We start from the raw sequence: 25,639 nt of genomic DNA, 5'->3' as shown, positions 1-25,639 counted from the left end.
ATATCGGTCCTCTGTCTTCTGATATTTCCAGTTTTCCTCTTTAGTCAGACACAACAATTAAATACGTTTCACTTCAGAGTGCGGCACGACTCTCTGGGCAATCAGTCACTTGAGAGTGAAGTGGCTTTGCACTTAATAACACCAGAGGGGAGCGTTGATAAGCACGGCCTGGAGGTGACCTCTAACTAGATGTTGTGGTGTTTCACCACCCTGGCACCGGACCAGAGAGATATCGCTCCTTATCTTCCTTCCAGTACTGTAGTTCTGGAGAGGTTGGAGCCAGTTTTTCACAGTCTTAACTGAGGAGTAGCCTGCCACCGTTGAGCCAGATGATCCGCAGTTGAAGAGAGAGATTTGAGGGCTCAAACTACTGGGGGTTAGGGGGTCCTGACTGAGTTAACACTGTGGTGGGGGATTGATAATGGACCGGAGACCGAGTCTGCAGTCCCTCCATGACCAGCTGAGGTGTCCCGTGTGTCTGGAGATGTTCGCCGAGCCTCTGATGCTGCAGTGCGGCCACTCGTACTGCCGAGGCTGCGTGCGCTCCATGACCATGGACCCCCTGGGCCAGCTGCAGTGTCCCGTGTGCCGCTGCGCCGTGGACGGGGACAGCCCCCCGCCTAACGTCACGCTGGCCCGCATCGTGGAGGCGCTGGAGGAGATCAGCGGGGCCACGCGGGCCCAGCTAGAGAGCTGCCCCGAGCACCACAACCCTTTGAGTCTGTACTGTGAAGAGGACCAGACGGTCATCTGTGGGCTGTGTGGAAGCATCGGGGCTCACCGCTGCCACAAGATCACCCCCGTCAGCAGTGTCTACAGTCGCATGAAGGTAATCCCCACACAGAACCTGTTGTTGGGGGGGGCGCTTAGGTGGCGTAGTGGGTTAAGCGTTGACCATGTAACCGCAGGGTCCCCGGTTCGATTCCGGCCGGGGACATATCCTGCATGTCATCCCTCCTCTCTCTCTCACCCATCCTTCCTGTCTAAATCTCTACTGTATCTGTCAATAAAAAAATGAAAAATATGAGTGGGACTGCCCCTCTCAGAAAAAAAAGAAAAGAAAAAGAACCTGTTGTTGGTTGACCTCGAGAACCAGAGGGAGTGACCAGAGGGACAGATAGGGAGAGGGAAGGTTTCATGGCAAACTTTAAGAGTTTTATAGCCAATCGTTTTCCATGACATAATGTTATGTGTTATTGTTATAGAATGTTATTGACTAGTTACGAGAGAAAAAAAGAAAGGAGAAACACTTCTCTTGAGTGTTGACACTTTCTAGATAAGAACCTCTTAAAAGGTTTCACTGATAGCTACTCCACATTGTACAGTCAGACTGATATCTAAGCTTTCTAGAAAATGCACTCAGCCACTTCCTTATGTATAGTAATTGATAAAGCCATGACATGACCTGATCAATTCAATTGTAATCTAATTCAGGTTGGTGGTTTGGGAGCAATTCATGTGGATGATGATTTGGTTGGTCCTGATTGTGTAACATGGTTCCCCAGGAGGATATCTCCTGCTTATTGACGGCGTTTCAAACACAGAAGAGGAAACTGGAGGAGCAGATTTGTAAAATGTCCTACAACAAATCCCGCATCACTGTAAGTGCCATTTACATTTACATTTTTGGCATTTAGCAGACGCCTTATTTCAAAGCGACTTACACTCAATACATTTGACTAAGCAACTGAATCATCAATCCACCAGTCGTAGCAGGAAGAATAATCCAGCTCAGGCCCGGGGCCATTGGCGGTCTCTGTGATATAAGGAAAAATCTACTTCTATCACCATCTTCTAAACCTAGACCTTAGACCAGTGGTCTTCAACCGGGGGTCCGCGACCCCTAGGGGGTCCGCAGAGGTACTGCAGGGGGTCCGCCAATTTTTGTCATAATAATTGACATTTTTCACCAAAATAATCAGTGAGAATTAAAAAATATAACAAAAATGAGATTGAGTAAAGTACGAGTATTAATAGGGAATAATAAGCAACTTTTGACAAAAACTATTTACAATATAAATGATGCCCATGATTCTAGAGCCTCACATAAAGTCAGCTGAAAAAAAACAAAACACACCTGTCTAGCAAGCTAGGTGTTGGCTAAAACGCTGCAGTTCGGTCTTCATTGCGAAATTAACGTTAATTAATAACTAGCATAACGTTACTAATTTAGTTAGTTTGATAATAACAAACCCGCCTCTTTGCTTCTCTATGCGCCGCTATAGGAGAGGAACACAACGCGCTCCTTTACCATTCCGAGGTCAGATGGCTTTCCCGTGGATCAGTATTGGCGCGCGTCTTTGAATTACGCACAGCTATCCACGAGATTCTGCTACCGCGCGGAGCTGGCTGCGCATTTCAATGCATTTCCGCGGATTCCGCGGTGCCCTCGCCTGACGTGAAATGCGCAATTGTTGATCACTTGGAGGCACTCGAAAGTCAATTTGAGAAGTACTTTTCTGAGACTGAGTCTTGGAGAAAGCACAAGACATGGATACGGTTATCATTCAAAGACAATGCATCCGACGGCTCAAACCTGACAGCCGCTGAGGAAGATCAGCTGATCGACCTAACCACAGACAGTACACACAAGAATGTGTACGAGTCACAGCCTCTCACCCAGTTCTCGATGAGCCTCTTGCCTTTTGCAACAACTTATCTTTGTGAAAGTGGATTCTCCTCCCTCACCTACCTGAAGAGCAAATACCGTTCCAGACTACAGTCTGAGGATGACATGATGCTCTGCCTGACAACCTCCATCTCCCCCAGAATAGACAAGCTGTGTACCACCAACCAGGGCCAGTCATCTCACTGAGGTAGGCATACCTGGCTTCCTGAAGCTAAAAGTTTCATTGTTGAAAAATAATAATAATAGAAAATATAAGCCTCATCAACAACAACAACAATAATAATAACCAATCATAATTATGCATGAACGTTTTATCAATCATAAACACATATAGGCTAATAACCCAGTATATAAATAGGTTAATACGGTGAAAGAAAAGGTGAATGAAGTAAATATAAAAGTTATTATAGGCTTTAAAATGTGAGACATTTAAAAATATATATTACATGTGGGGGTCCCTGTTCTGTTTGTCTCTCGTCCAAGGGGTCCTTGGGTTGAAAAAGGTTGAAGACCCCTGCCTTAGACACTTGAGAAACAGAGAAACAGTACAAGGGGGGCAAATAGAAGTTTTAGGGGACACAGTAAAGGGGAAAAAGTGGGTGTCTTCAGGAGCAGTGGCGGCTGGTGCTAAAATGTTTGGGTGGGGCACAGGTTATGGGGGCATGCTCCACGGGGAAGAATATCAACTTTAAAATCTGGATTTACAGTCAATTTTAGCATGAGAATAGCTCTACCCCCCTGTACAGACCTCGCCATCCCCTCTACCCCCCTGTACAGACCTCTTCATCCCCTCTACCCCCCTGTACAGACCTTTTCATCCCCTCTACCCACCTCTACAGACCTCTTCATCCCCTCTACCCACCTCTACAGACCTCTCCATCCCCTCTACCCACCTCTACAGACCTCTCCATCCCCTCTACCCCCCTGTACAGACCTCTTCATCCCCTCTACCCCCCTGTACAGACCTCTTCATTCCCTCTACCCCCCCTGTACAGACCTCTTCATCCCCTCTACCCCCCTGTACAGACCTCTTCATCCCCTCTACCCCCCTGTACAGACCTCTCCATCCCCTCTACCCCCCCCTGTACAGACCTCTTCATCACCTCTACCCCCCCAGTTTTCTCTACAATTTCTACAATTTTCTCTCTACAGTTTCTACACGTCAACGTGTACCGAAACACTTGTTTCCAACGTGGTCCTACGTTTCTCCTACACCAAGACACATACAAAGAGCATAGAAACATACAAAGAGCATAGAAGATACAATCAGAATACAGTCTGCCATTCCTTCTCCCAGCATCGATTTGGTTTTCCTATCATGACTGAAGGACAGATGATTCACTTACTTACACAAGTTTGACTTCGGTAATAGGTCCAGTTGCAATATCATCAAGTTGGGAACAAAAGATGCCTCCTTCTAATCCATTTGTTCAATTTGTTTACAAAGTCCGGTAGTGGTTTGCTGTGTGATTTGCTGTATAGTTCCATATTCCCCCTGCGTGTTGGTCGCACGGCAGCGGAGACGGTCGCTGATAATTAAGACCAGCAGTAGAATGTTGCCAATAGACATATTACACAAAACACAAAACGAACAAAACAAATAAAAACACGAAGCAAACATTACTAGCCGCCATAGCCATGGTGAAGCAGGTGAACGAACGTGATCTGAAAGCTACGCCGGCCGTATGACATGACGTAAGCACGTACGATTCTTTGTGCATGTCCCAAAACCCCATAGACAAATGACCGAATGGCCTGAAGTTACCAAAATAGATTTTACATGCAAGTCTACGAGAACAGCCTAGTGCAATTTCGAGTAGATTGAAAGTTGCCCTGAAAGGGGCGGGACTTGAAACTGATTGGAACATACTCCACAGAACACTAGCTGATTGGACTATGATATACTCCACAGAACACTAGCTGATTGGACTATACTCCACAGAACACTAGCTGATTGGACTATGATATTCAGAAGCAACACTGTCTAGAAGTCATAGGAAAAAAATCTCTCTCTTCTCCCTTTGGTGGGGCATTGTCCAATTGCCCCTAATGAACCAGCCTCCCCTGTTCAGGAGACGCAGTGCTGGGGGGCAGTAGAAGTCTCAGGAGGAGCAGTTAAGGTGTAACCTCAAGAGATGGGTCTTCAGTCTCTGACGGAAGATGCAGTGTCATAAATGTTCTATCATAACATTCCAAATATAACGCCTGTAATGGTTGAGCAAGTGATCTTAATAAGTAAACATAATCCCATTGATTAAACAAAAAGTTAGAACAGTTAGAACCAGGCATACTGACAAGAAAGAGTGCTGCTTATCCAGCAAAGCCTTTGCAGGTAGAAGATAAGGTTGAGATCTATATTGATTTTGAGGTTGAGCTCTAAAGCACTTTGAGCTGCAACATTTGCAGGAAAAGCACTATACAAATAAAAGTGGAGCAACCCCCATTCCCATTCGCTTTCAGAATTACATTTACATTTACATTTTTTGGCATTTAGCAGACGGCTTATTCCAAAGCGACTTACAAACAATACATTTGACTAAGCAAGTGAATCATCAATCCACCAGTCGTAGCAGGAAGAGTAATCTAGCTCAGGCTCGGGGCCATTGATAGAAGGAAAAACCTTCTTCTATCTCCTTCATCAGAACGAGTCGGACGTGCTGAAGTGGGTGATCCGTAAGGAGTTTGGGGAGCTGAGGCACTGCCTGGAGCTGGAGGAAGCTGGGTTCATGCAGAGGGTGGAGAGCACAGCGGCAGGCCTCATCTCCTCCATCCAGAGCCAGGCTGACGAGCTCACCCAGACCCTGGCCAGGTTCCAGGAGGCCGAGGGCACGTTGGAGGCCCTGAGCAACGAGAGTCATCTGGACTTCATCACAGTGGGTTAGGGTTCGGGTCTGTCACGGACGAGAGGGCCAACCCAGTAAACAAAGAGTCCAAAAGATGTCCTCGGGGAAGTGGGTTCAGATGACGTCTTTCTAGGGCGTCCAGGTGACGTCTTCCTAAAGACGTCATCTGGACGTCCTAGAAAGACATCACATTCCGGCTTCCCTGAGGACGTCTTTTGGACTCTTTGTTTACTGGGTCTGTCACAGAATTCTGCAAAAATGTGATCATGACATAACCAGTCGTTTAATCTTTGGTTTCTCTTCTCTTCTAGAAATATGGATCTATCGCTCCCAGGTAAAAAATAATATGGAGGCTGTTCTTGGGATTTAGATTTACAAAAACGAAAACGTTTGACCAGGAAATAAATTGTGCTGCAGCACATATCTCTGATAGTCTGACTGACATCACATGCCTCTTCCCTTTAATCTTTCGCTGCAGATTTCGAGAAAGTCAGCAGAGACAACAGAGAGAGGATAGGGTGTACAGCTCCATCAACTTCAAACCAGGCTTTAATCACAGTGACATCAAGATGACAGTGTGGAAGAGACTACACAGGAGGGTGTTGCCAGGTAGGTATATCACAGCTGTGGGTGGAGGTAGACCACAGAGGGTGTTGCCAGGTAGCTATAGCTGGAATGTAGGTTCAGATTACGTCTTTCTAGGACTTCCAGATGACGTCTTTAGGACGTCTTATGGACTAAAGACGTCACCTGGACGTCCTAGAAAGACGTCCTCTGAACCTACATTCCGGCTTCCCTGAGGACGTCTTTTGGACTCTTTGTTTACTGGGCTGTCCCTCTGTGTCCACAGCCCCAGAGTGTCTGAAGCTGGACCCCCTGACAGCCCACCCTATGCTGCAGCTCACTCAAGGACACACGACAGTGGAGTGCGGAGCCCTCCCCAAGCGGCTGGCCAACAACGTGGAGCGCTTCAGCTACAGCTACTGCGTGCTGGCTAGCCGGGGCTTCTCCTCAGGGAAACACTACTGGGAGGTCGACGTCAGGGACAAGCCCAAGTGGCGCCTGGGGCTGATCAAGGGCACCACCAGCCGGAAGGGCAAGCTGCCCAAGAGCCCGGAGAGCGGCGTCTGGCTGATCGGCCTGAAGGACGGCCGTCTGTACGAGGCCTTCACCAGCCCGCGGGTCTCTCTGCCCGTCTCTACCCAGGCCACCAGGATCGGAGTGTTTCTGGACTACGAGGGGGGAGCGCTTCTGTTCTACAACGCTAACAGCCCAGACGAGCTGGGGCTCATGTACACCTACCAGGTAGAGCTGCAGGGGAAGGTGTTCCCTCTGTTTGACGTGTGCTGGCACGAGCGGGGTGCCAATAAATACCCGATATCCCTGCCTCAAACTCACAAGAAGACATAAAGGATCAAGTCGTTTTTTTAAGCCGTTTCTAAACTACTAAATCAAACGCCTGATTAGCCATCGAGTGAAGCCACAGCCAGATATATACTGATGAAATAGTGTTAATTTTCTCTATGTATGACGTGTGTAGGCTCCGCAACATTGTAGGGCTTTGGCGATTTAACACTAGAACAGCCAGGTGAGTAAAGAAAAATGTTATATCTTTGCACTCGATCAAATTTCAGGACCCTCCTTTCATGACATTTCCTAGATATGTGCATTCTACCACCCAGTATCCTTACATTTTCAAAATCACTTCAGGATAAGCTAGTATGAAGCTTTTTGCTGTTTTTCTGTGTAGGAAGCAGGCTAATTTACAAGTGGCCAACTAGTGGTGGTTGTGTGTAAGTAGCAGCTTGAGCATTGTAAAGAGGGGGCGGCTCTTTTAGTAGGTAATAAAGGCACGGCTGTTCTAGTGTTAAGCTATTTATTCTGTTATGTAATTTAATTTGTTGGTATATGAAGTCACTCAGGACTGACACACAAATACACGTTTTTAAATCAAACTGAGCTTAGATTCCATCATACAAACTTATTTGTGTTTCTGTTGCAATGAAAATGTACCTCAGAAGTATGTTTTTACAAAATAATTAGTTTGTCAACCAAATTGATACTGTTTCCACTGTGTGTCTGTACATTGCTCTCTGTCAAATTTGCCAATTAAAATCATCTAATTATTCTTGGTTCTTCTGTGTGTGTGTGTTTCTGGTTGTGTGTGTGCATGAGGAGTAAAGTTCTGTCATAAATTATACAGTTGTTATAGTCACACACAATAACAAAAAAGTTCTTCCTGTTTGAGTCCCAGATGTCCCTTACAATGGAGCTTTGTTGTTACTGTAAACACAGCAGCACCAGAACATGTCATCACACTGCTGTAGGGCTATTTGTTTTGATACCTAAAAGCCTGCCAAGGTCCATTATCAATTGATTGACATTTGTCTGTAGTGCAACAATAATATATGTGTTAACAAAGTCAAATGGTTCCATCTTCTCAACGTGCATCAAATTATATTATACAACAATTAGTTCCGACCAAGTAATTTGCTTGGACAAGAGGCATTGCATGAGTGCTGATATACAGTATAACAGCACTGGGACTTTTAACTATATGTATCACCCGTTGATGAAATGACCGTTAATACAAAGTAGCTAGCCACAGCACGGCTGTGATTGTCTTCGGTAGTCGGCCTGCGGCCTCGTACCTACGATCCAATCACAGCCGTGCTGATATTCAGTATAACAGCATGACCTCGAGTGTGATATTGCTTAAGTAAAAGCCACAATGAACCTAAATAGTTTCATGTTACCATGCAGGCACAAACAAAAGCACCCCAAGCATGTGGACTGGATAAACCAGTTATCCCACATCAGAGCACAAGCAGCACTTGAACTAGATAAAGAGGGACGTTTGAGTAATTGGATTACTACAATGTAATTAGAATTCATACCAAAAATATTTTGTACATTATTTAAGATTATTTTCGGTAATCAAACTGCATCAAAGTGGTTAAGAACATACAGTTGCAATCAGTTATTCAACCCCCCATTGCATATTAGGCTTATTGGCAAAAAATTTCAGCTGTTTGCAATAAACAAAATAGACAAGGACAGTTTAAATAGTTCAATAAAACAATATTACTGTGGTTTTTAGCTAAATTCAATACGAAATGCTACTTTTAAATCAACTGCAGTCTCAGAATTACCCAATCCCCTGTTTCAAGCACACCTGGTGCAACTAATCAAGGGCTAATCATGAATTAGTTCAGGTGTGCTTGAGATAGAACACACAAACACCTGGACTGGCTAGGGGTTTGTTGAGAGTGACGTTTGATTGCTTGTTAGAAATAAGTCAAAATAATTGTCCAAAAGGTTCAGAGAAGAGGTCATTGCACAAACAAGGAAAAGGATACAAAAAGATAACAAAAACACTGAATGTTCCTAGAGATACAGTTGGAAGCATAGTTATATATAATATAATATAATATAATATAATCAAAGTTAAAGGAACAGTGGCTACACTACCTGGACGTAGCAGAAAGAGGAAGCCAGGGCTCTCAAGTCTCACGCATTGGGCGTGAGACACACGCAATTCAACCCGTTCACACGCCACACCTTGTCTCACGCCCAATGCGTGAGACTTGAGAGCCCTGGGAAGCTATCAGCGGCTGCCACCAGATTCCTGAGGAGGCAAGTGGTCAAAAACCCTTGAGTGACTCAAAACACCTGCAGCAAGACTTGGTGGCAGCAGGCACTGAGGTTTCAGTTTGCACAGTAAGGTTCATTCTACACACTGAAGGGCTCCATGCCCAGACTCCAAGACGTACACCACTACTGACCCAAAAGCACGGATCAGCGGTATGACTGGAGGAAGAAGAATGAAGCTGCTGAAAAGTACTGAAGATGCTTCAGTAGGGGGGTCATGAAGGGGTTGAATAATTTTGAGACTGCAGTAGTCATTAAAAGTAGCATTTTGTGTTGAATTTGGATAAAAACCTGTGTAATATTAGTTTCATTGAACTACTTAAACAGTTATCGTATTTTGCCAATAAACCTAATGTGCAATGGGGGTTGAATCATTTAGATAGTTTAGTAGATAGTTTGGCTCAAAACGATCTGATGAAGAATTGAGAGAACAGCATGTTTGAATGTTATTTAAAAGCTAGTTCTTTTTATCAAATTCACAGTCAACATTTTTAAATTGCAATCAATAAATCAAACAAAAGGCTAGGAAATATACCCAACATAAAAACTCTCCCTTATCATTAAGAAAATAGAAGTACACTTCCTTCCATCTTACAGTTACTCAGTTAAGTTTGTGAATGCACACAGGGTGTCAGGTTCAACTTCATTCCTTAAAAGCAGGTTAGTGCAAGGTTTCATTTTTTACAGGAACAACATTTTCCATAGAACTGATAAATCATCCACATGATTTTACATCCTTCTAATATTTTCACAAAATCTTCAAAAGTATAGAATACAGTATTGGAAAGAGGAAGCATTGTCTTCTTTTAGCTCCATACTCTTGAAATCAAACAATTCCTAAGATGTTAATAAAGAGATTCTCATCTTTAATTCAATGTTTTCTTCTTTTCCGATTGGTTTCACCATTTATAAATGACAACCCTTTTTATTTATATGACCTCTATTTCAAGCAACAGGTAGTATTGGAAAATTGGCTTGACATTGCTGGTGATTTCAATATTCATGTAAATAACTCGACTCATAATCGAGGTCACACTCTGGACCTTATCATCACCAAAGGCCTAGATATTTCAAATGTTGTGGTAACTGAAATTGTCCTATCTGACAATTTATGCATATTCTTTGACATATCTATTTTCCCTGATATTCAAACCATGTCTGAAACTGTTTCCAGATGACATATGAATTAAAAGACTAATGCATTGTTAAATGGACTGCACTTTATCCAAAGCGCTTTACAACGGCCTCTCATTCACCCCTTCACACACACTTTCTAAACGGTGAAACCAATCTGATAGAAAAAAAAACGTTGAATTAAAGCTGAGAATCTCTACTTTGATAGTAATTGTTTGATTTCAAATCCAAACTGTTGGAGTATAGAGCTCAAAGTACTAGAAGGTATGTTCACTGCATGGTTTAAACGTGCTGGTTCTGAAGGCCATAAAGACTAACAATCGTTCATTGTGGTCAGATGAGTTTTGGGAGGAATAGCAATAATTGTTCATGCACATTCAGTCTAGTGTCGGAGCAACCATAAGGCACGTTTAGCAATGCTTTGCACCCACAATGCACAATGCAACCCACTCACATGAGTCCAGTTCATAGCAGAAGATCTTTGGTCAATGTTGACTTAATTGGAAGCATAAAGGAAATAGTGCACATGGAAAGTGTACAAAGTCTTCTTCTTAACCACTTAGCCCCGTTTCCTAACTGTCAGGGAACTCAAGTAAAATAGTGAGTCAACATATTCCACAGTAGAGGGATAACGTGAAGTTGTCTGATCGGCTTCAACTGGTGAAAGTTGAAACACAGCGTCGGCGGAGTCTATTGGTTCTAGTACAACAACCCTGCAGCATGAGAGGAGCTGCCCACCACCATCTTAGGTCTTTACCTGCTAGAACTCATTAAGGCTTATACAATAAACATACTTTTAAGGCTATAATTAAAACACTACAAGGGGTGGATCTTTACAAAAAAAAACAGAGTAAGGACATTCAGGCATGGAATTCCCCTGGTGTTGATGTCAGCTGAAACTCTTTCACTGGGTTCTTTTCCAATGAGGGCATACGTGTACTGTATTTGCAATTAGGTATCAAAAATTCAACAAAAACTGGTATTGCTGCCTGTTCAACATACAGTCCGTTTCTCTGTCTGCAAGACATCATTATTGCCCTGAAAGATTTGTATGAATCTAAATGGATAAAAGGAGAAAGGAGTGTCAGCGTCCAGTCGTTGGGGCTTGTGAGGTTTATTGCCAGAAAAAGGCCGTTGTTGGTCTGTAAGGTTTGTATCCCTGGGTATTAGGTAAGGTTATGTCCTCCAGGGTGAAAGAGAGGCGGCTGCACAACTTTTCTCAGATCAGAGCTGCAAACCGCTGGAGGTAGAGGAGGGAGCCTGCTGGTGGTAAAGGGGGGGGGGGCCTGCTCAGGATCTGAAGACGTGCACGGCGCGGACCACATACTGCCTGCAGATGGGACACTCGTGCATGCGCTTGCCACACTTTGTGCAGGTGACCATGTGGCCACATTCCAGCAGTACACAGTCAATGGCAGCGTCCAAGCAGATCTTACACAAGTTCTCTTCCACGCTGGGATCTAAGGGGAGAAAACAGGGGACAGATTAGACCATTAACACTGATCTGTGTTCAGTTGACCGTTGCTTCCACTAAAGGCTACAGTATTTTGTCGGTATAAATCAGTGAAATTATATCTTCCCCAATAATTGAGAGACTCACAGAAACATAAAGCATCTATAGCTGATAATGTATGACGAGTTGTTCAAGACATCGTTACAATTGAGGGATTGTGCGTTAGCCTCATGGCCAATGGTTGAAGGTTGAAGCTTCACATGAGAGAGAGAGAAGATATGAGCTTACCTGACCCATCATTGGCATTTGAAACTGAAAGAAGGGGGGGGAAATATGTTCATATAGTCATACTACAGATGTATTCAGGTTTGCATCATATCATTTAATGCAACATTTTGGAATAGAAAATAATCCAGCACTATTAAAAACACAATAAAATCATACAATTGACTAAAATGCTGGTGGGAAATATAAGGTACTGTGAAAGTAGCAATCTTCAACTCCAATCTGTTCAGGACAATTAGCATGTTAAAGCATGTGACATTTTAAAAGTGACACTTCTCATTCACTGGGGGTGGGTAGACATCCTAACCCCTAAGCCTGTCAAGTAAAGCCTGTCAAACGCATAAAGATAATCTGGCCGTTTTTGGCCCGATTTCCCCCCTTCCGACCAAGGACAGCAAACGCTTGATTATCAGATGGCTCTAAAGATTATCCTACGGTGTGAGGTGTGTTAAGAGTCAATTTCTCCCAACAATCTGCTCGGAAAATGGTCGGGACCGACGATCGTAAATATTAAACGTGTTCAATATTTACGATCAAAAGTCTTCTTGTCTGTGGTAAAAACTGACAACTCCCGAGTCTGATTGTGACGTGGAATGGAATGTAGCCAATCAAGAAGCGAGCTGACTGACCGTCTTTTTCTTTTCGTTCCTTCGGCACTTTATTTTCCCTGTAGCACATGGCTGCCTCTACAGGTCAGTCAGGGTACTACTACCCTGATCACGCAAGATTTCTGGCTTGGGGGACGAGACTCCAGACTGTCGTAGGACAGATCTTTACGTATGTGGTCGTATATCGGAGCACACCACACACAATACGATCAAAGCTGTTCAATCCATGATTTTTTATCTTCATGTGTGGGGGTCTCTCTCAGATAAAAAATCGGTTAAGATTTAGAAAAACCTTATATGTGTACAAGGCTTTAAGAGATTTTTGATGATCCCCCGATCAAAGTTGGTTACAAGGGGAGACCCGGGGGTTTGCAGTGGAACGACCTCCCACAGAACATCAAGACCCCCCCGATCTAAAGACTTTCAAGACTCATTCGCTTAAAACTCACTACTGCCGTGAACTAGGCTACTGAGATGTTCTGATGTGTTACAGTATGAATGTCTGTCTTTAAATGTGTGTGGTTATGAATGTCAGACGTCCTCCATGTTTATTTTGTTTGTTTATTTTGTTGTCCTTACCTGTCTGTGTTACCATGTTCCATCATGTTTTCTTTCTGTTTTTAGAGTCCGCGCCCAGGGCGCCCTAAACCGGTGAAGTTTGGTGCGTGTTTAAATAAATTGACTATGACTAAAGCAGGGTTCCTACAAGTCACATTTAAGATCTTTTTAGACCTTTTTTAGACATCTTTGAATATTATTTTAGACCTATTCGCGACACCGTATGGTAGCTTTTTGTCGTCCTCGAAGGTGATGAAATTAGGGATTTTACTGCCATACAGACAAAAAAGGAAGCGAATTGGCATTTTTTGGGTTCCAGCTTGATTAATTTCCGCGTAAATAGATGTGGGCGGACTGATTTCCTTGCAGGATCTAATTTTTAAGACCTAGCACCTCATTTTTAGACCAAATAACTGCAATTTGAGACCTTTTTAGGCCTTATAAATTGGATTGCTGAATTTTAGACTTCAAGGCTTTTTAAGACCAGCGCGGGAGCCCTGCTAAAGGCCTCTGTGTTTACCGAGGTTCTGCAGGTCCTTCTGGCCGTGGTAGAGGCGGGTGACCCTCTCCATCAGCTCCCACTTCTCACAGCAGCCCTTGTAGTTCACAAAGTTGCGGGCGAGGATCTCCTTCAGCTGCCGGACGCTGAGGGCCTCGATGTCCTCCACCACCCTCAGGTCTGACAGGGACGCCCGCCGCCCGGGGGCCAGCACCTCCTCTGTGTCTGACGACTGAGGTAGAAACACTCATTAGCATCCAAAAGCATTCTTCTTAACATCAGGGGGCCTCAGTTTATAAAGCGTTTGCGTTGAACTGGCGTAGAAAGCTTGCGTACGTCGTACGTACACACCAAGAACGTTTTAACGCAAACCGACATTCGGATTTATAAAACGTTGCGCGTTACAGGAATATGGTGTGCATGTAAACGCAGTCATTGACTTGCTCAGGTCATATGGATTTCACAATGCAATGGGGAGTCTGGAGAATGACAGGTCACATGACATGCCAAAGCTGACATCCGTCATTCTGGATGAGAGCAGACAACTGCAGTGCTACAAGGGGAACTTTCTGTGACAGGTGAATAACAGAACACACCATGCAGACACGGGCAGCCAGACATCACACAACAACACAATGTCTCAATAGGTGGAAGTGTGTCAACAATCTCCTGGCTACCCTACAGTATGTGGGAAATATGTGTGACACAGTATGTGGGTGACAAAGATGACACCATGCTACAGAACGTACAGCCTACTCCGCTTTTTGATATGGGAAATGAACAACAGAGTTTCAAGTTTCAACAACTAACCAGACGGGTACGCAAAGCACCGACATTCCACTTAACTTCCGTAAAGCTCAAATATGTGGATTTGAGATTTTAAATAATGCTAATTGGACATGGTTAAACTGGTAGTGATCAAGGAATGAGATCACATGATGAAGAAAGCTCTGTGAAGAGTTCTGATTTGGTCCAAACACTTAAGCAATTAAAAATCACTTAACACTCTAAACTTAACGCTTTAAACTTAACACTCTAAGGGCCGGTTTCAGAGACAAGGCTTAAGCCTAGTCCTGGACTAAATCACACTTTCAATGTAAAATCTCCATTGAAGATGTTTTTTAGTCTAGGATTAGGCTTAAGCCTAGTCTGTGAAACCGGCCCTAAATGTAACACTCTAAACTTAGTCCAGGTGTAAACGTTATCTACTGAGGAAGCTTAAGCATAACAGTCTACTATTTCAGCTCAGGCTGTGGCTCATCACATGTTATAACATAGGAGAGAGAGAGGAAGCCTGTTGCTGCCATGGTGCCGTGATGACTAACAGGAGTTTGGACACCAGAGGCTGGTTGGACCTGGATCACTCAGGCTGTACCTGCAGCTCTTGCTCTCCCTGGACCTCTGCATCTCCCTCAACCTCAGGTGTCTCCTCAGGACCGGAGGGCACCAACAATGGCGGAGTCTAAAGGCCCAAAAGTCCAACACACCCACCCGCACTCGGTTAGCTACAGTCATGACCTCAGTGGGTCAAAAGCGTCAGTGTAAGTGACCTATTCTGAAGCTGTTAACACTACAAACCATGCAAGACAAAACAGTGAAATGATTGGGGAGTAGTAGACCTGGGTTCTCTTCAGAAGCCTTACCTGTCCGTCCTCGTGAGCCTGCTGCTGTAGGACCGGGTCTGTGGACGTGGGGGGCTCGGGGGGGGGTGTGGAGGGGGCTGTGGTGGTGGTGGTGGTGGGGGGGGTGGCTGGAGGAGGAGTTGACTCCCGCTGGGGGGACGAGGGGGGGGAATGAGTTTGGGTCCCCTGTGGGGGGGGGGCTACGTTGCTAGAAGGGGGGGCGGGTGTCTGCTGACCCAGGACCAGCTCAACGAGCTCCTCCTTCTCGCGGCACATCTGGGTGGAGACGTCGTGCAGGTGGAGGTAGTCCCTCAGGTCCTTCACCTTCAGCTTCATCAGCTCGGCGCGGCCGAACAGCGTGCTGTGGAACCGCTGGCAGGTGTGGCAGAGACGCGGGCGTGGCTCCACGTGGGCGGAACACCTGCTGCAGAAGCTCTTCTTACAGTCCACACACACGTGCTGCAGGAGGGGGGAGGGGGGTAGAGGGAGGGCAGGGAGGGCAGGGAGGGAGGGCGAGAGGTTAGCGTATTAATATTTTTTACATTTACATGTTTGGCATTTAGCAGACGCCTTATTCCAAAGCGACTTAATCCTAAATTTCGTTGTTTGGTACCTGTACTGTAGCAATGACAATAAAGACCATTCATTCATTCATTCATTCGACTTACAATCGATGCATTTGACTAAGCAAGTGAATCGTCAATCCCCCAGTCGTAGCAGGAAGAGTAATCCAGCTCAGGCCAGGGGCCAATGGCAGTCGGAGTGTTTCCTCCAGGAATTTTTACAATGGTGGCGGGTAGTGCTGACCGTGCGCGCGCGCAGCGCGCGCCCGCGATTTTTTCGCGTGCACGCGCATGAAACGCGCACGCGCGCTCAAAACAACGACGTAATTTCAGCCAAAACTCGAAAAAATAAAATGTTTTCCTGTACTTCTCCCGTGTGTCTCTTATTGTCTGTGTCTGCATGTTTTTCCAGCATGTAATTCCGTTGTCAATAAAAACAAAAACACTGATCTGACGGTTTTTTTCACAACGTTATTACTTGTCACTTTAAGCCCAGGAGGGAGTTAGCGATTAGCGATGTTTAGCTTAGCTTAGTTTAACAGAAGTATCTTCACTTTTAACATGACTTCCCGTGGTCGTAGAGGGCTGGTCGACGGCTTAAAATGACCGTGTAGACCTGTAGACCTTATCGAGCTATAGTCTTGTGTTTCTACCCCGGGCATAGCCGGTGTTATTCACGGACAAACACTCCTGTTAGAGTGGTTCTAGTACACTGGACATAGGTAACACATAGAGAGGCTTCTCCTCTCTCTCTCCATCCTACACTACACTACACTACGCATCCTATACTACACTACACTACGCTAGCTCGCGGTGTTCGGGTGACAGCCAGGGCGCGTTCGTAAATACGCTCTGGAAATCTGATCAGCACTCACGGAATGCCTCTTGTCCAATCAAATGACTTGGTCCCTTTATGACGTTGAACCCAGTGTGCGCTCCGGGGCTCTCAGAGCGAATTTACGAACGCAGCCTCAAGTTCAATACTCGCGACACACACAGACTGGTCCAGTTTCAGCGCTTGTGGGTGTGTCTAGCGCTGTGAAGGTCTGAAAAGCGGCCTAATTTTTTTTATTTTTTTTGGTTGAGAAATCTGAATGGTGGCGGAGGAAATTCCATCGTGGCGGACCGCCACGATGAAATGCATGTAGAGGAAACACTGAGTCGTCATGATAGAAGAAGAAAGATTTAGACTGTATAGACAGACTGACTTATATAGCGCCTTATTCCAAAGCGCTTTACAACGGCCTCTCATTCACCCGTTCACACACACATTCACATGCCAATGGCGGCAAGCTACCATGCAAGGCGCCGGCCCGCTCACTGGGAGCAATTTGGGGTTCAGTGTCTTGCCCAAGGACACTTCGAAATGTGGCCAGCCGGGGCTCGAACCGCCGATCTGCCAACCTTGCGATCATTAGACGGCGGCTCTACCTCCTGAGACACAGCCGCCCCCGCTACATACTGTCGAGCTGAGGCTGGTAACACACACCACCACAACACATTACAGACCATATCAAGAGACCTGAAGAAGAGGGGTTTGTTAGTAGACCTTTGACTGGAAGGCCTTGTGTTAAAGTAGGTATTGTATGTGTTAAAGTAGGTCTTGTATGTATTAAAGTAGGTCTTGTATGTGTTAAAGTAGGTATTGTATGTGTTCAAGTAGGTCTTGTAAGTATTAAAGTAGATATTTTATGTGTTAAGCCTGAAGATACCACATTCATAATAGTACTATTATATATCATTTACTTTTAGAGAGAGAGAGAGGGGAATTCAAGCACTTTCAATGACCCATGTCTATTTTCAAAAAACTTTTAAGACCTCGATTTCTTTTTCTCAAATTCACAAACTTCCAAGGATTTCAAGGACCCGTGGAACCCTGGGTGGGAGAAGAGGGTTTGTGCAGCGTACCTTCCTGGAGGGGTTGTCGAAGCGCCCTCCGCACGCTTTACACGTGTGGTCCGTGGGGGAGGGGTAGCTGCTGTAGCCAGAGTTAGTGTAGGCTTGGTGACGCGTGCTGCTGCTCTCCTCCAGGGTGGCGGATTCCAGACAGGACCAGTTGCAGCAAGACGCCCACATGCTGCCTACCTGGCAACACAGAACCACAGACGTATTGGGAGGAGAAACAGGGACGGAGACAGCCAATCTGGGAAAAAATTAGCATAGAAGGAAGTGGAAAGGTAAGTGTGTGGGAGAGGCAGGATGGATAGGGTGAGTCTCTGTCCAGGCCTATAGCAGCAGTGTGTGCTGACACTCCAGTGAGGTGGGGGTGGTATAATGTCTGGATGTTCAAAGCATAAAGACCGTGAGGCTCAATCAATGACTGGGACTGGGAGTTGAAATGAGAGATGTTGTGCAGCTTTGCCCCCCCCCAGTAAACTCAACCGTCAGTAAGGAGAGCAGGTACCTGGCTTTTGGCTGCAGAAGTAGGGCTCCCATCATTTATTCAGAGTGCGTGTGCAGTTTAAGCTACAGGAGGCTGGCCACACTGCTACTCTTGATAAAGTGATACCCTCCTATCTCCTGACACGAACCCAGGAGGCCTTCTGCAGCCTGAACAGGTCTTAGCCTGTCGTAGTGACAAGGCTAGCCCTGATATCCCCTAGTCTTAGCCTACCTACCCTGACAAGCCCTGATATTCCCTAGTCTTAGCCTACCTACCCTGACAAGCCCTGATATCCCCTAGTCTTAGCCTACCTACCCTGACAAGCCCTGATATCCCCTAGTCTTAGCCTGCCTACACTGACAAGAAGGCAGGCCCTGATATAGCCCTGTGATATATGCAGGCTCACAAAAGCTTGCACTCTCACACTCTCTCTCACACACACACACACACACACACACACACACACACACACACACACACAATCAATTTCCAATAGGCTACGAGACCAGCGGCGTCATTTCAGCAAAAGCCACGGTATGGCAAGGTACCGGGGGGGATCAGGGACAAGATTTTAACATTAACGTGACTCTGTGGCTTGTTTATTGAGGAACTGTTGCTACGCTAGGCTGTTTTTTGCACCTGCACTAATTTCTTTATAATTTTGTTTTCCTAGTACACACATGATTCCCTTTAAACCAACATATGGAATTGGTAAATTGGTACATTTTCAAATAAAAAAAGACTGGTTCTGATTAAATTTAAATATAATAAAGATTTCATAGTAAAAAGAAAAAAAATCTAGGATTGCACAAGGGGTTCACATACTTTCAAGCATCACTATATATATCTTATTTTCTTTTTTTCTGATGGTGAAATCAACAAAAATACCCTTAAATAAATGCTGACAATCTGTACTTTAACTTCACAGTAGGCCTAAATTTAGGGGTGGGCATCAATGATCGATGATCGATTAATTGATCGATAAGGTCTTGGTCGATCACAAAATATTTTGATCGATAATCATTAATAATATTTTTATTTATTTTGAATTTATTTTTTTGAATAATAATAATGGAAATTAGTTTGTCCACGTGTCACCAGATTGCGTTCGTCTCTCACCCCTGAACATGTTAACATGATCATCTTTCTGAACAAGAACCAGTAGGCCTGCCGCCTACAGTCTCTCGCTGGAGTTTAAATTTAAGTCAAGCTGGACGCTCTTAAGGACACTAACGTTTTCAGTCATCCTCCTATTTGTGAGTAACTGTTTTTTTTACTGCTCCTATGGTGAGTTACTTATTTTCTATATTTTTATTTATAACGTAAAATGTGTTTTTAAGTTAAACAATTTAGGCTACTCACTGCCTTGTTTAAGAGGATTGTTATCTGACTGTAGTGTCTAGTTTGGATGTGAATGAATGAATGTGTGCAATAGCAACACAAATAAAGTTTTTTCCCCAAGGAAAACATGCTTGTTATTTCTGCCCTATTTTTTTTTCCCGATTTTTTTTTTGATTTAAAAATAAAATAAAATTAAAAATATATATATATACAAAAAAAGCTTATTGATTAATCGATAATTGATCGTTAATTCGTTACGATTATCGAAAAAAAAATGTTGATCGTTTGCCCAGCCCTAGGCCTAATTGATTTCAAATCCAAACTTTTGGAGTATCGAGGCTAAAGAGGAAGAAATGCTTCATTTAGGCCTACCCATTAGTTCTGCATTGCATAACTCTCTCTGTCTGAGGACCAACATTGGTGAGGCATATCTAGGAGGTTATGGGCCAATTGAGCAAAGCTGACTTCATTGTCAGGTACCAAATGTGTTCAACTACTGCACAGGTCCAGGTTTGTTCCCAGGTGGGTGATTATGCTCCTGTGGAGCATCCATGGAGACCAAACATAGCAAATGCAAACCTAAACCTAATAAGATCCTCCACAGACATCCACAACAACAGCTGCTAAATAAATGGTAAATGGACAGTACAGTTTTGATGATATCTGAATTAGATTAGAATCTCTTAATTTGTAAAAGTAAAAAAGTCTCAAGCTATGCAGTCAGAATTGCATTTAACTGGCCAACCTCAGACTGCACAGATACACTGTACAGACTATGAACTAAGTAGTTGAATACTACAGGTCATCACAAACTCCACTATCCATACGAGATTTCTCGCATACTCAAATGTCACATACTATACAGTGTGAACGCACTGCATACTCAACATCTACGTCATACCTAGTATGAATAGTATGAGTAGTATGAGTAGTATGAACAGTATGAATAGTATGAATAGTATGAATAGTATGAGTAGTATGAGTAGTATGAGTAGTATGAACAGTATGAATAGTATGAACAGTATGAATAGTATGAACAGTATGAATAGTATGAACAGTATGAATGAGTAGTATGAGTAGTATGCCATTCCGAACACAGCCACAGATTTCTGGAGCGCAGTTGAATTTCCTGCATTTTTCGGCTATACAATCTTGTCATTGTTGTTTGCAAATGAATCAGCTCAAAGTGGAGAGCAAACAGCTGAGGGTGGGTGACTGTGACAATCTGGATGCACTCTCACATCCTGACCACTACTGTAATGTAATGGATTATGTATTTGATAGGTAAAAGCAGAACTAAGCAGCATGTTTCGCGATTCAAAAGTGGGAGCTAAAGCCAAAGGGTCGGCTTATTCCAGCCCAGAACATAGCTGTGTGATTATTCTGACCGAAACCTGGCTAAACGACAACATTGTGGACGCTAACGTTAGCTTAGAGGGCCGAACGCTTCATCGCGCTGACCGCACGGAGCTTAGCGGTAAGTCAAGAGGAGGTGGGATCATAATATCGACGAAGGACAGCTGGTGCTTAAACACGAAAACTGTAAGTAGCCACTGCTCACCAGACCTAGAATACTTGACTGTTAAATGCCGACCCACATACCTGCCTAGGGAGTTTAACGCGGTGCTAATTACATGTGTGTATATTGCACCTAGCTCAGACAGCAAAGTAGCATTGGCGCGACTATACGACGTCATTAGTAGCCTACAAAGTACTGATCCACAGGCTATCCACATCATAGCGGGGGACTTTAATCATGTCGACCTGAAGGCAGTACTACCCAAGTTCTACCAGCATGTAAAATGTGCAACGAGGGGAGAAAAAACACTGGATAAGGTATACACCAACATCAAACGTGCTTACAAGGCTAGTCCGCTAGCTCATCTAGGCATGTCTGACCATGTGTCAATCCTCCTGATTCCTGCATACACCACAATGGGGAAAAGTGCTCCCACCACCACTAAGACTGTCAGAACCTGGCCAGAAGGGTCCGCTCCACTGCAGATCTGCCTAAATGACACCCTATGGCAGGAATATGAGCATGAGGACCTGGAACAGTACACGTCGTCGGTTCTGAACCACATAGTGAACTGCACCAACTCAGTCACCGTGGACAAACGGGTCCGGGTCTACCCCAACACGAAGCCATGGATGACTGGGAAGGTCCAAAAACTGTTAAATGAGAGGGACAACGCCTTCTTCGCAGGGAAGCGCACACCGCTGTACAGCTCCACCAGGGCCAACCTAAAGCGCGGCATCAAAGCGGCCAAGGCAGAGCACAGAGAGAAGATTGAGGAATGCCTCCTGAGCAACGACTCCAGGCGGATGTGGCAGGGGGTTCAGCAGATGACAAACTTCAGAGCCAACAGGCTCACAGCCGCAGAGGACGACCCCCTGCTGGCGGGAAAGCTGAACACCTTCTACGCCCGGTTCGACGAGGGGCGAACGGAGGTAACCACAACACAGACACCACTCTCTCCAGCTCTCAGCAGCCTCACCCTCACAGAGCACGAGGTGAGACGCGTACTGAAGGCGGTGGACCCCAGGAAAGCCTCGGGGCCGGATGGCGTCCTGGGACGGGTGCTGAGAGACTGCGCCGACCAGCTGGCCGGGGTTTTCACCAACATCTTTAACCAGTCCCTGTCCCAGGCCACCGTCCCACCCTGCCTGAAAACCTCAACTATCATCCCAGTCCCGAAGAAAAGCACGGTGAGCTGCCTAAACGACTACCGCCCGGTGGCACTCACACCAATCATCATGAAGTGCTTCGAGAAACTAGTCCGGGCCCACATACTCACACGCCTCCCGCCCAACCTGGATCCATACCAGTTCGCCTACAGAGCCCACAGGTCCACAGAGGACGCCATAGCGACGACTCTCCACGCCACTCTATCCCACCTGGAGAGGGGAAACAGCTACGCGAGACTGCTCTTCGTGGACTTCAGCTCCGCCTTTAACACCATCCTTCCAGACAGGCTAGTGACCAAACTACTAGACCTGGGTCTATCACACTCTATATGTGCGTGGATCAAGGACTTCCTGACCAACCGCCCCCAGAGGGTGCGGGTGGGCCCCCACACCTCCACAGCCCTCAGCCTCAGCACTGGGTCACCCCAGGGCTGCGTGCTAAGCCCCATCCTCTACAACCTCTACACCCACGACTTCACCCCCATCCACCCCAGCAACTACATCGTAAAGTTTGCAGACGACACCACCGTGGTGGGATGTATCTCGGGGGGGGACGAGGCGGCGTACAGGGATGAGGTAGAGCAATTGAGCAAGCTGTGCAAGGTAAACAACCTGCTGCTAAACAAGTCAAAGACCCAGGAACTCATCGTAGACTACAGGAGGAAAAAGTCCGAGATCCTGCCCCTGCTCATCGACGGAGAGAGCGTAGAGATGGTCTCAAACCTCCGTTTCCTGGGACACATCATACGGGATGACCTGGCCTGGAAGGACAACACTAAAGGCACCATCAAGAGGGCACAACAGCGGCTATACACCCTGAGATGCCTCAAGAAACAACACAGCAAGCAGGAGATGCTGGTGGCCTTCTACCACGGCGCAGTGGAGAGCATCCTCACCTTCGGCATCTCCAACTGGTACCACAGCTGCACGGCAGCGGAGAGAAACGATCTACAGAGAGTCGTGAGAACAGCACAGGGGATCACCGGCGCCACCCTCCCCTCTCTGGAGAAGCTGTACGAAACACGCTGTCTCAGGAGGGCCTCCAAGATCTCCAAGGACCCGACCCACCCTGGGCACGAACACTTTGTCAAGCTGCCCTCGAACAGGAGGTACAGGACCCCGGCCGCTAAGACAAACAGACTGAAGAACTGCTTCTACCACAGGGCCGTCAAGGCCCTGAACACAGAAAAGGCCTAAGTTCTGGGCCCAGGACAAGTCCGGACGGATTGTAATGGCAGCTAGTGCTGAGGCACAAACATGTACATTTTCAAGCCTGCAAACTGTGACACTTTAAAAAAATGTGAAAAAATACTTTCTTGTGCAATATGACAACCCTAGTTGACTATCTGTGCAGTATAGTACAGTGGATTGTGTACATAGCCTCTATTGATGTAAACCAGCTCTTTATCTTCTTGTGATTTTATGCATCTATGCTTTTTCAAAATGTGTTTCTTTTTCCTTTCTTAAACACCAGGGGAGCCTCCCCTCCTAAATTTCGTTGTTTGGTACCTGTACTGTAACAATGACAAATAAAGTCTATCTATCTATCTATCTAACATCTCTCCATCGACATTTAAATGAAACAATCAAACAAACATTCTCCATATCTACAACATGGAGCTGGACTGGCCTGCCCTGTCCACCCACAGCTCCATGTGCAGCAGAGTAGGTGGAGGTATACAGCAGCCTAGCTACACAGTGTCAGATCCCAGCTACAGGTGTGTGTGATAGATCCCAGCTACAGGTGTGTGTGATAGATCCTAGCTACAGGTGTGTGTGTGATCAGATCCCAGCTACAGGTGTGTGTGTGATCAGATCCCAGCTACAGGTGTGTGTGTGTTTCAGATCCCAGCTACAGGTGTGTGTGATCAGATCCCAGCTACAGGTGTGTGTGTGTGATCAGATCCTAGCTACAGGTGTGTGTGTGATCAGATCCCAGCTACAGGTGTGTGTGTGTGTGTGTGTGTGTGTGTGTGATAGACCCCAGCTACAGGTGTGTGTGATAGATCCTAGCTACAGGTGTGTGTGATAGACCCCAGCTACAGGTGTGTGTGATAGATCCTAGCTACAGGTGTGTGTGATAGACCCCAGCTACAGGTGTGTGTGATAGACCCCAGCTACAGGTGTGTGTGTGATCAGATCCCAGCTACAGGTGTGTGTGTGTGATAGACCCCAGCTACAGGTGTGTGTGTGATAGACCCCAGCTACAGGTGTGTGTGTGTGTGTGTGTGTGTGATAGATCCCAGCTACAGGTGTGTGTGATAGATCCCAGCTACAGGTGTGTGTGATAGATCCTAGCTACAGGTGTGTGTGTGTGATAGACCCCAGCTACAGGTGTGTGTGATAGACCCCAGCTACAGGTGTGTGTGTGATAGATCCTAGCTACAGGTGTGTGTGTGATAGATCCCAGCTACAGGTGTGTGTGTGATAGACCCCAGCTACAGGTGTGTGTGTGATAGATCCTAGCTACAGGTGTGTGTGTGATAGATCCCAGCTACAGGTGTGTGTGATAGCTGAGAGGATCTCGATCTACTGAACAACAGACTGGGTTAGTGGGTTAATAAGCATGTTAGCTGGACGGCTGTTATCACAGCAGGGTCGTGCAAAGTCCAAAACAACAAAGGAAGGGTCCTAAAATCAAAACCAGTGTAAATCACCATCTCACATGGAGAACCAGGCAGAGACATACAACCACAGAGAGAGATGTAGCTGGTTAATAACACAACATGCAGGGGACACAGCAGTGACTGACAGGCACAGACACTTGTTAGTGAAGTGTTAAAGAAGGTTGGGTCACTTTCAGACATCAACAACTGTTCGTGTTCGACTGAAACTAAGTGTAAAAGTAAACCATCAACAAGCTAAACCAGTTTGTCCTAGCTTAGCTAACCCTGGCTAATCAGCCACCAGGACAAGTTAGCACCAACTAGTCAAGTTAGCCCAATGTAGCTACAGTCTTCACTACTAAAGCTAGCCATTTCACAATGTCACAAGTTAAGTTATGGAGATTCTTGTAGTTAAAACACAAGTGTTTCACAATGCATAAGCTAATCATAGCTTCCGACAGAATGGTGAGGTTTGAATAATATTAGATCACCACCATCAAAACAAGTTGAATCCAGTTTCTTACCTCTTCTCCTTCCCCCTTCCTTCCTCAGGCCTGGGCTATGGTAAATAGCAGCGAGTTGTTCAGAAACTTTGAGATCTGTCCTGTATAATCTGTATATCTTCCAAGAGTTTCAGACAGACTTGACTAAGTTAGGCTAAAGCTAGTTAAAACAAGCTATGTTCAACCAGGAAGAATGACACCCGTGCGTGTGGAGTCGTGCGCGTAGTTACATTTTGAATCATCACTACGTTTCACACACAGAGACTGACGGAC

The 25,639-nt window shown here is 45.5% G+C and overlaps 2 protein-coding genes across 2 annotated transcripts; one reads left to right on the top strand and one right to left on the bottom strand.

Annotated features, from left to right (window-relative positions):
* Window positions 1–421: 421 nt before the first annotated feature.
* LOC308172416 (E3 ubiquitin-protein ligase TRIM50-like) lies at window positions 422–6,882 on the top strand (the record flags this gene model as incomplete). The annotated part of the gene is made up of 6 exons (XM_080547324.1): window positions 422–829; window positions 1,506–1,601; window positions 5,272–5,502; window positions 5,784–5,806; window positions 5,951–6,081; window positions 6,323–6,882. The coding sequence occupies 6 exons, from the start codon at window positions 422–424 to the stop codon at window positions 6,880–6,882; spliced, it is 1,449 nt and encodes a 482-aa protein (XP_080403450.1).
* Window positions 6,883–9,592: 2,710 nt separating this feature from the next.
* On the bottom strand, window positions 9,593–25,519 carry rffl (ring finger and FYVE-like domain containing E3 ubiquitin protein ligase). Its single transcript, XM_080547188.1, has 7 exons — window positions 25,388–25,519; window positions 17,754–17,930; window positions 15,304–15,741; window positions 15,036–15,122; window positions 13,682–13,892; window positions 11,999–12,022; window positions 9,593–11,717 (listed from the first exon to the last, which is right to left on the bottom strand). The coding sequence occupies exons 2-7, from the start codon at window positions 17,919–17,921 to the stop codon at window positions 11,548–11,550; spliced, it is 1,098 nt and encodes a 365-aa protein (XP_080403314.1). The 5' UTR covers window positions 17,922–17,930; window positions 25,388–25,519; the 3' UTR covers window positions 9,593–11,547.
* Window positions 25,520–25,639: the final 120 nt, after the last annotated feature.

The sequence above is a fragment of the Nansenia antarctica genome (genome assembly GCF_963989245.1).
Source record: "Nansenia antarctica genome assembly, chromosome: 17".
NCBI lineage: Eukaryota > Metazoa > Chordata > Actinopteri > Argentiniformes > Microstomatidae > Nansenia > Nansenia antarctica.
This window is presented reverse-complemented; position numbering and strand designations above follow the sequence as displayed.

What these genes read in the sequence shown, in the direction of transcription:
- rffl (XM_080547188.1), bottom strand. Translation starts at nt 17,921, where the DNA reads ATGTGGGCGTCTTGCTGCAACTGGTCCTGTCTGGAATCCGCCACCCTG. An exon ending in AGGGAGAGCAAGAGCTGCAG is followed by an intron (nt 13,893 to 15,035) that starts GTACAGCCTGAG and finishes TTTCTACCTCAG; the next exon opens with TCGTCAGACACAGAGGAGGT. An exon ending in GAAGGACCTGCAGAACCTCG is followed by an intron (nt 12,023 to 13,681) that starts GTAAACACAGAG and finishes CCCTTCTTTCAG; the next exon opens with TTTCAAATGCCAATGATGGG.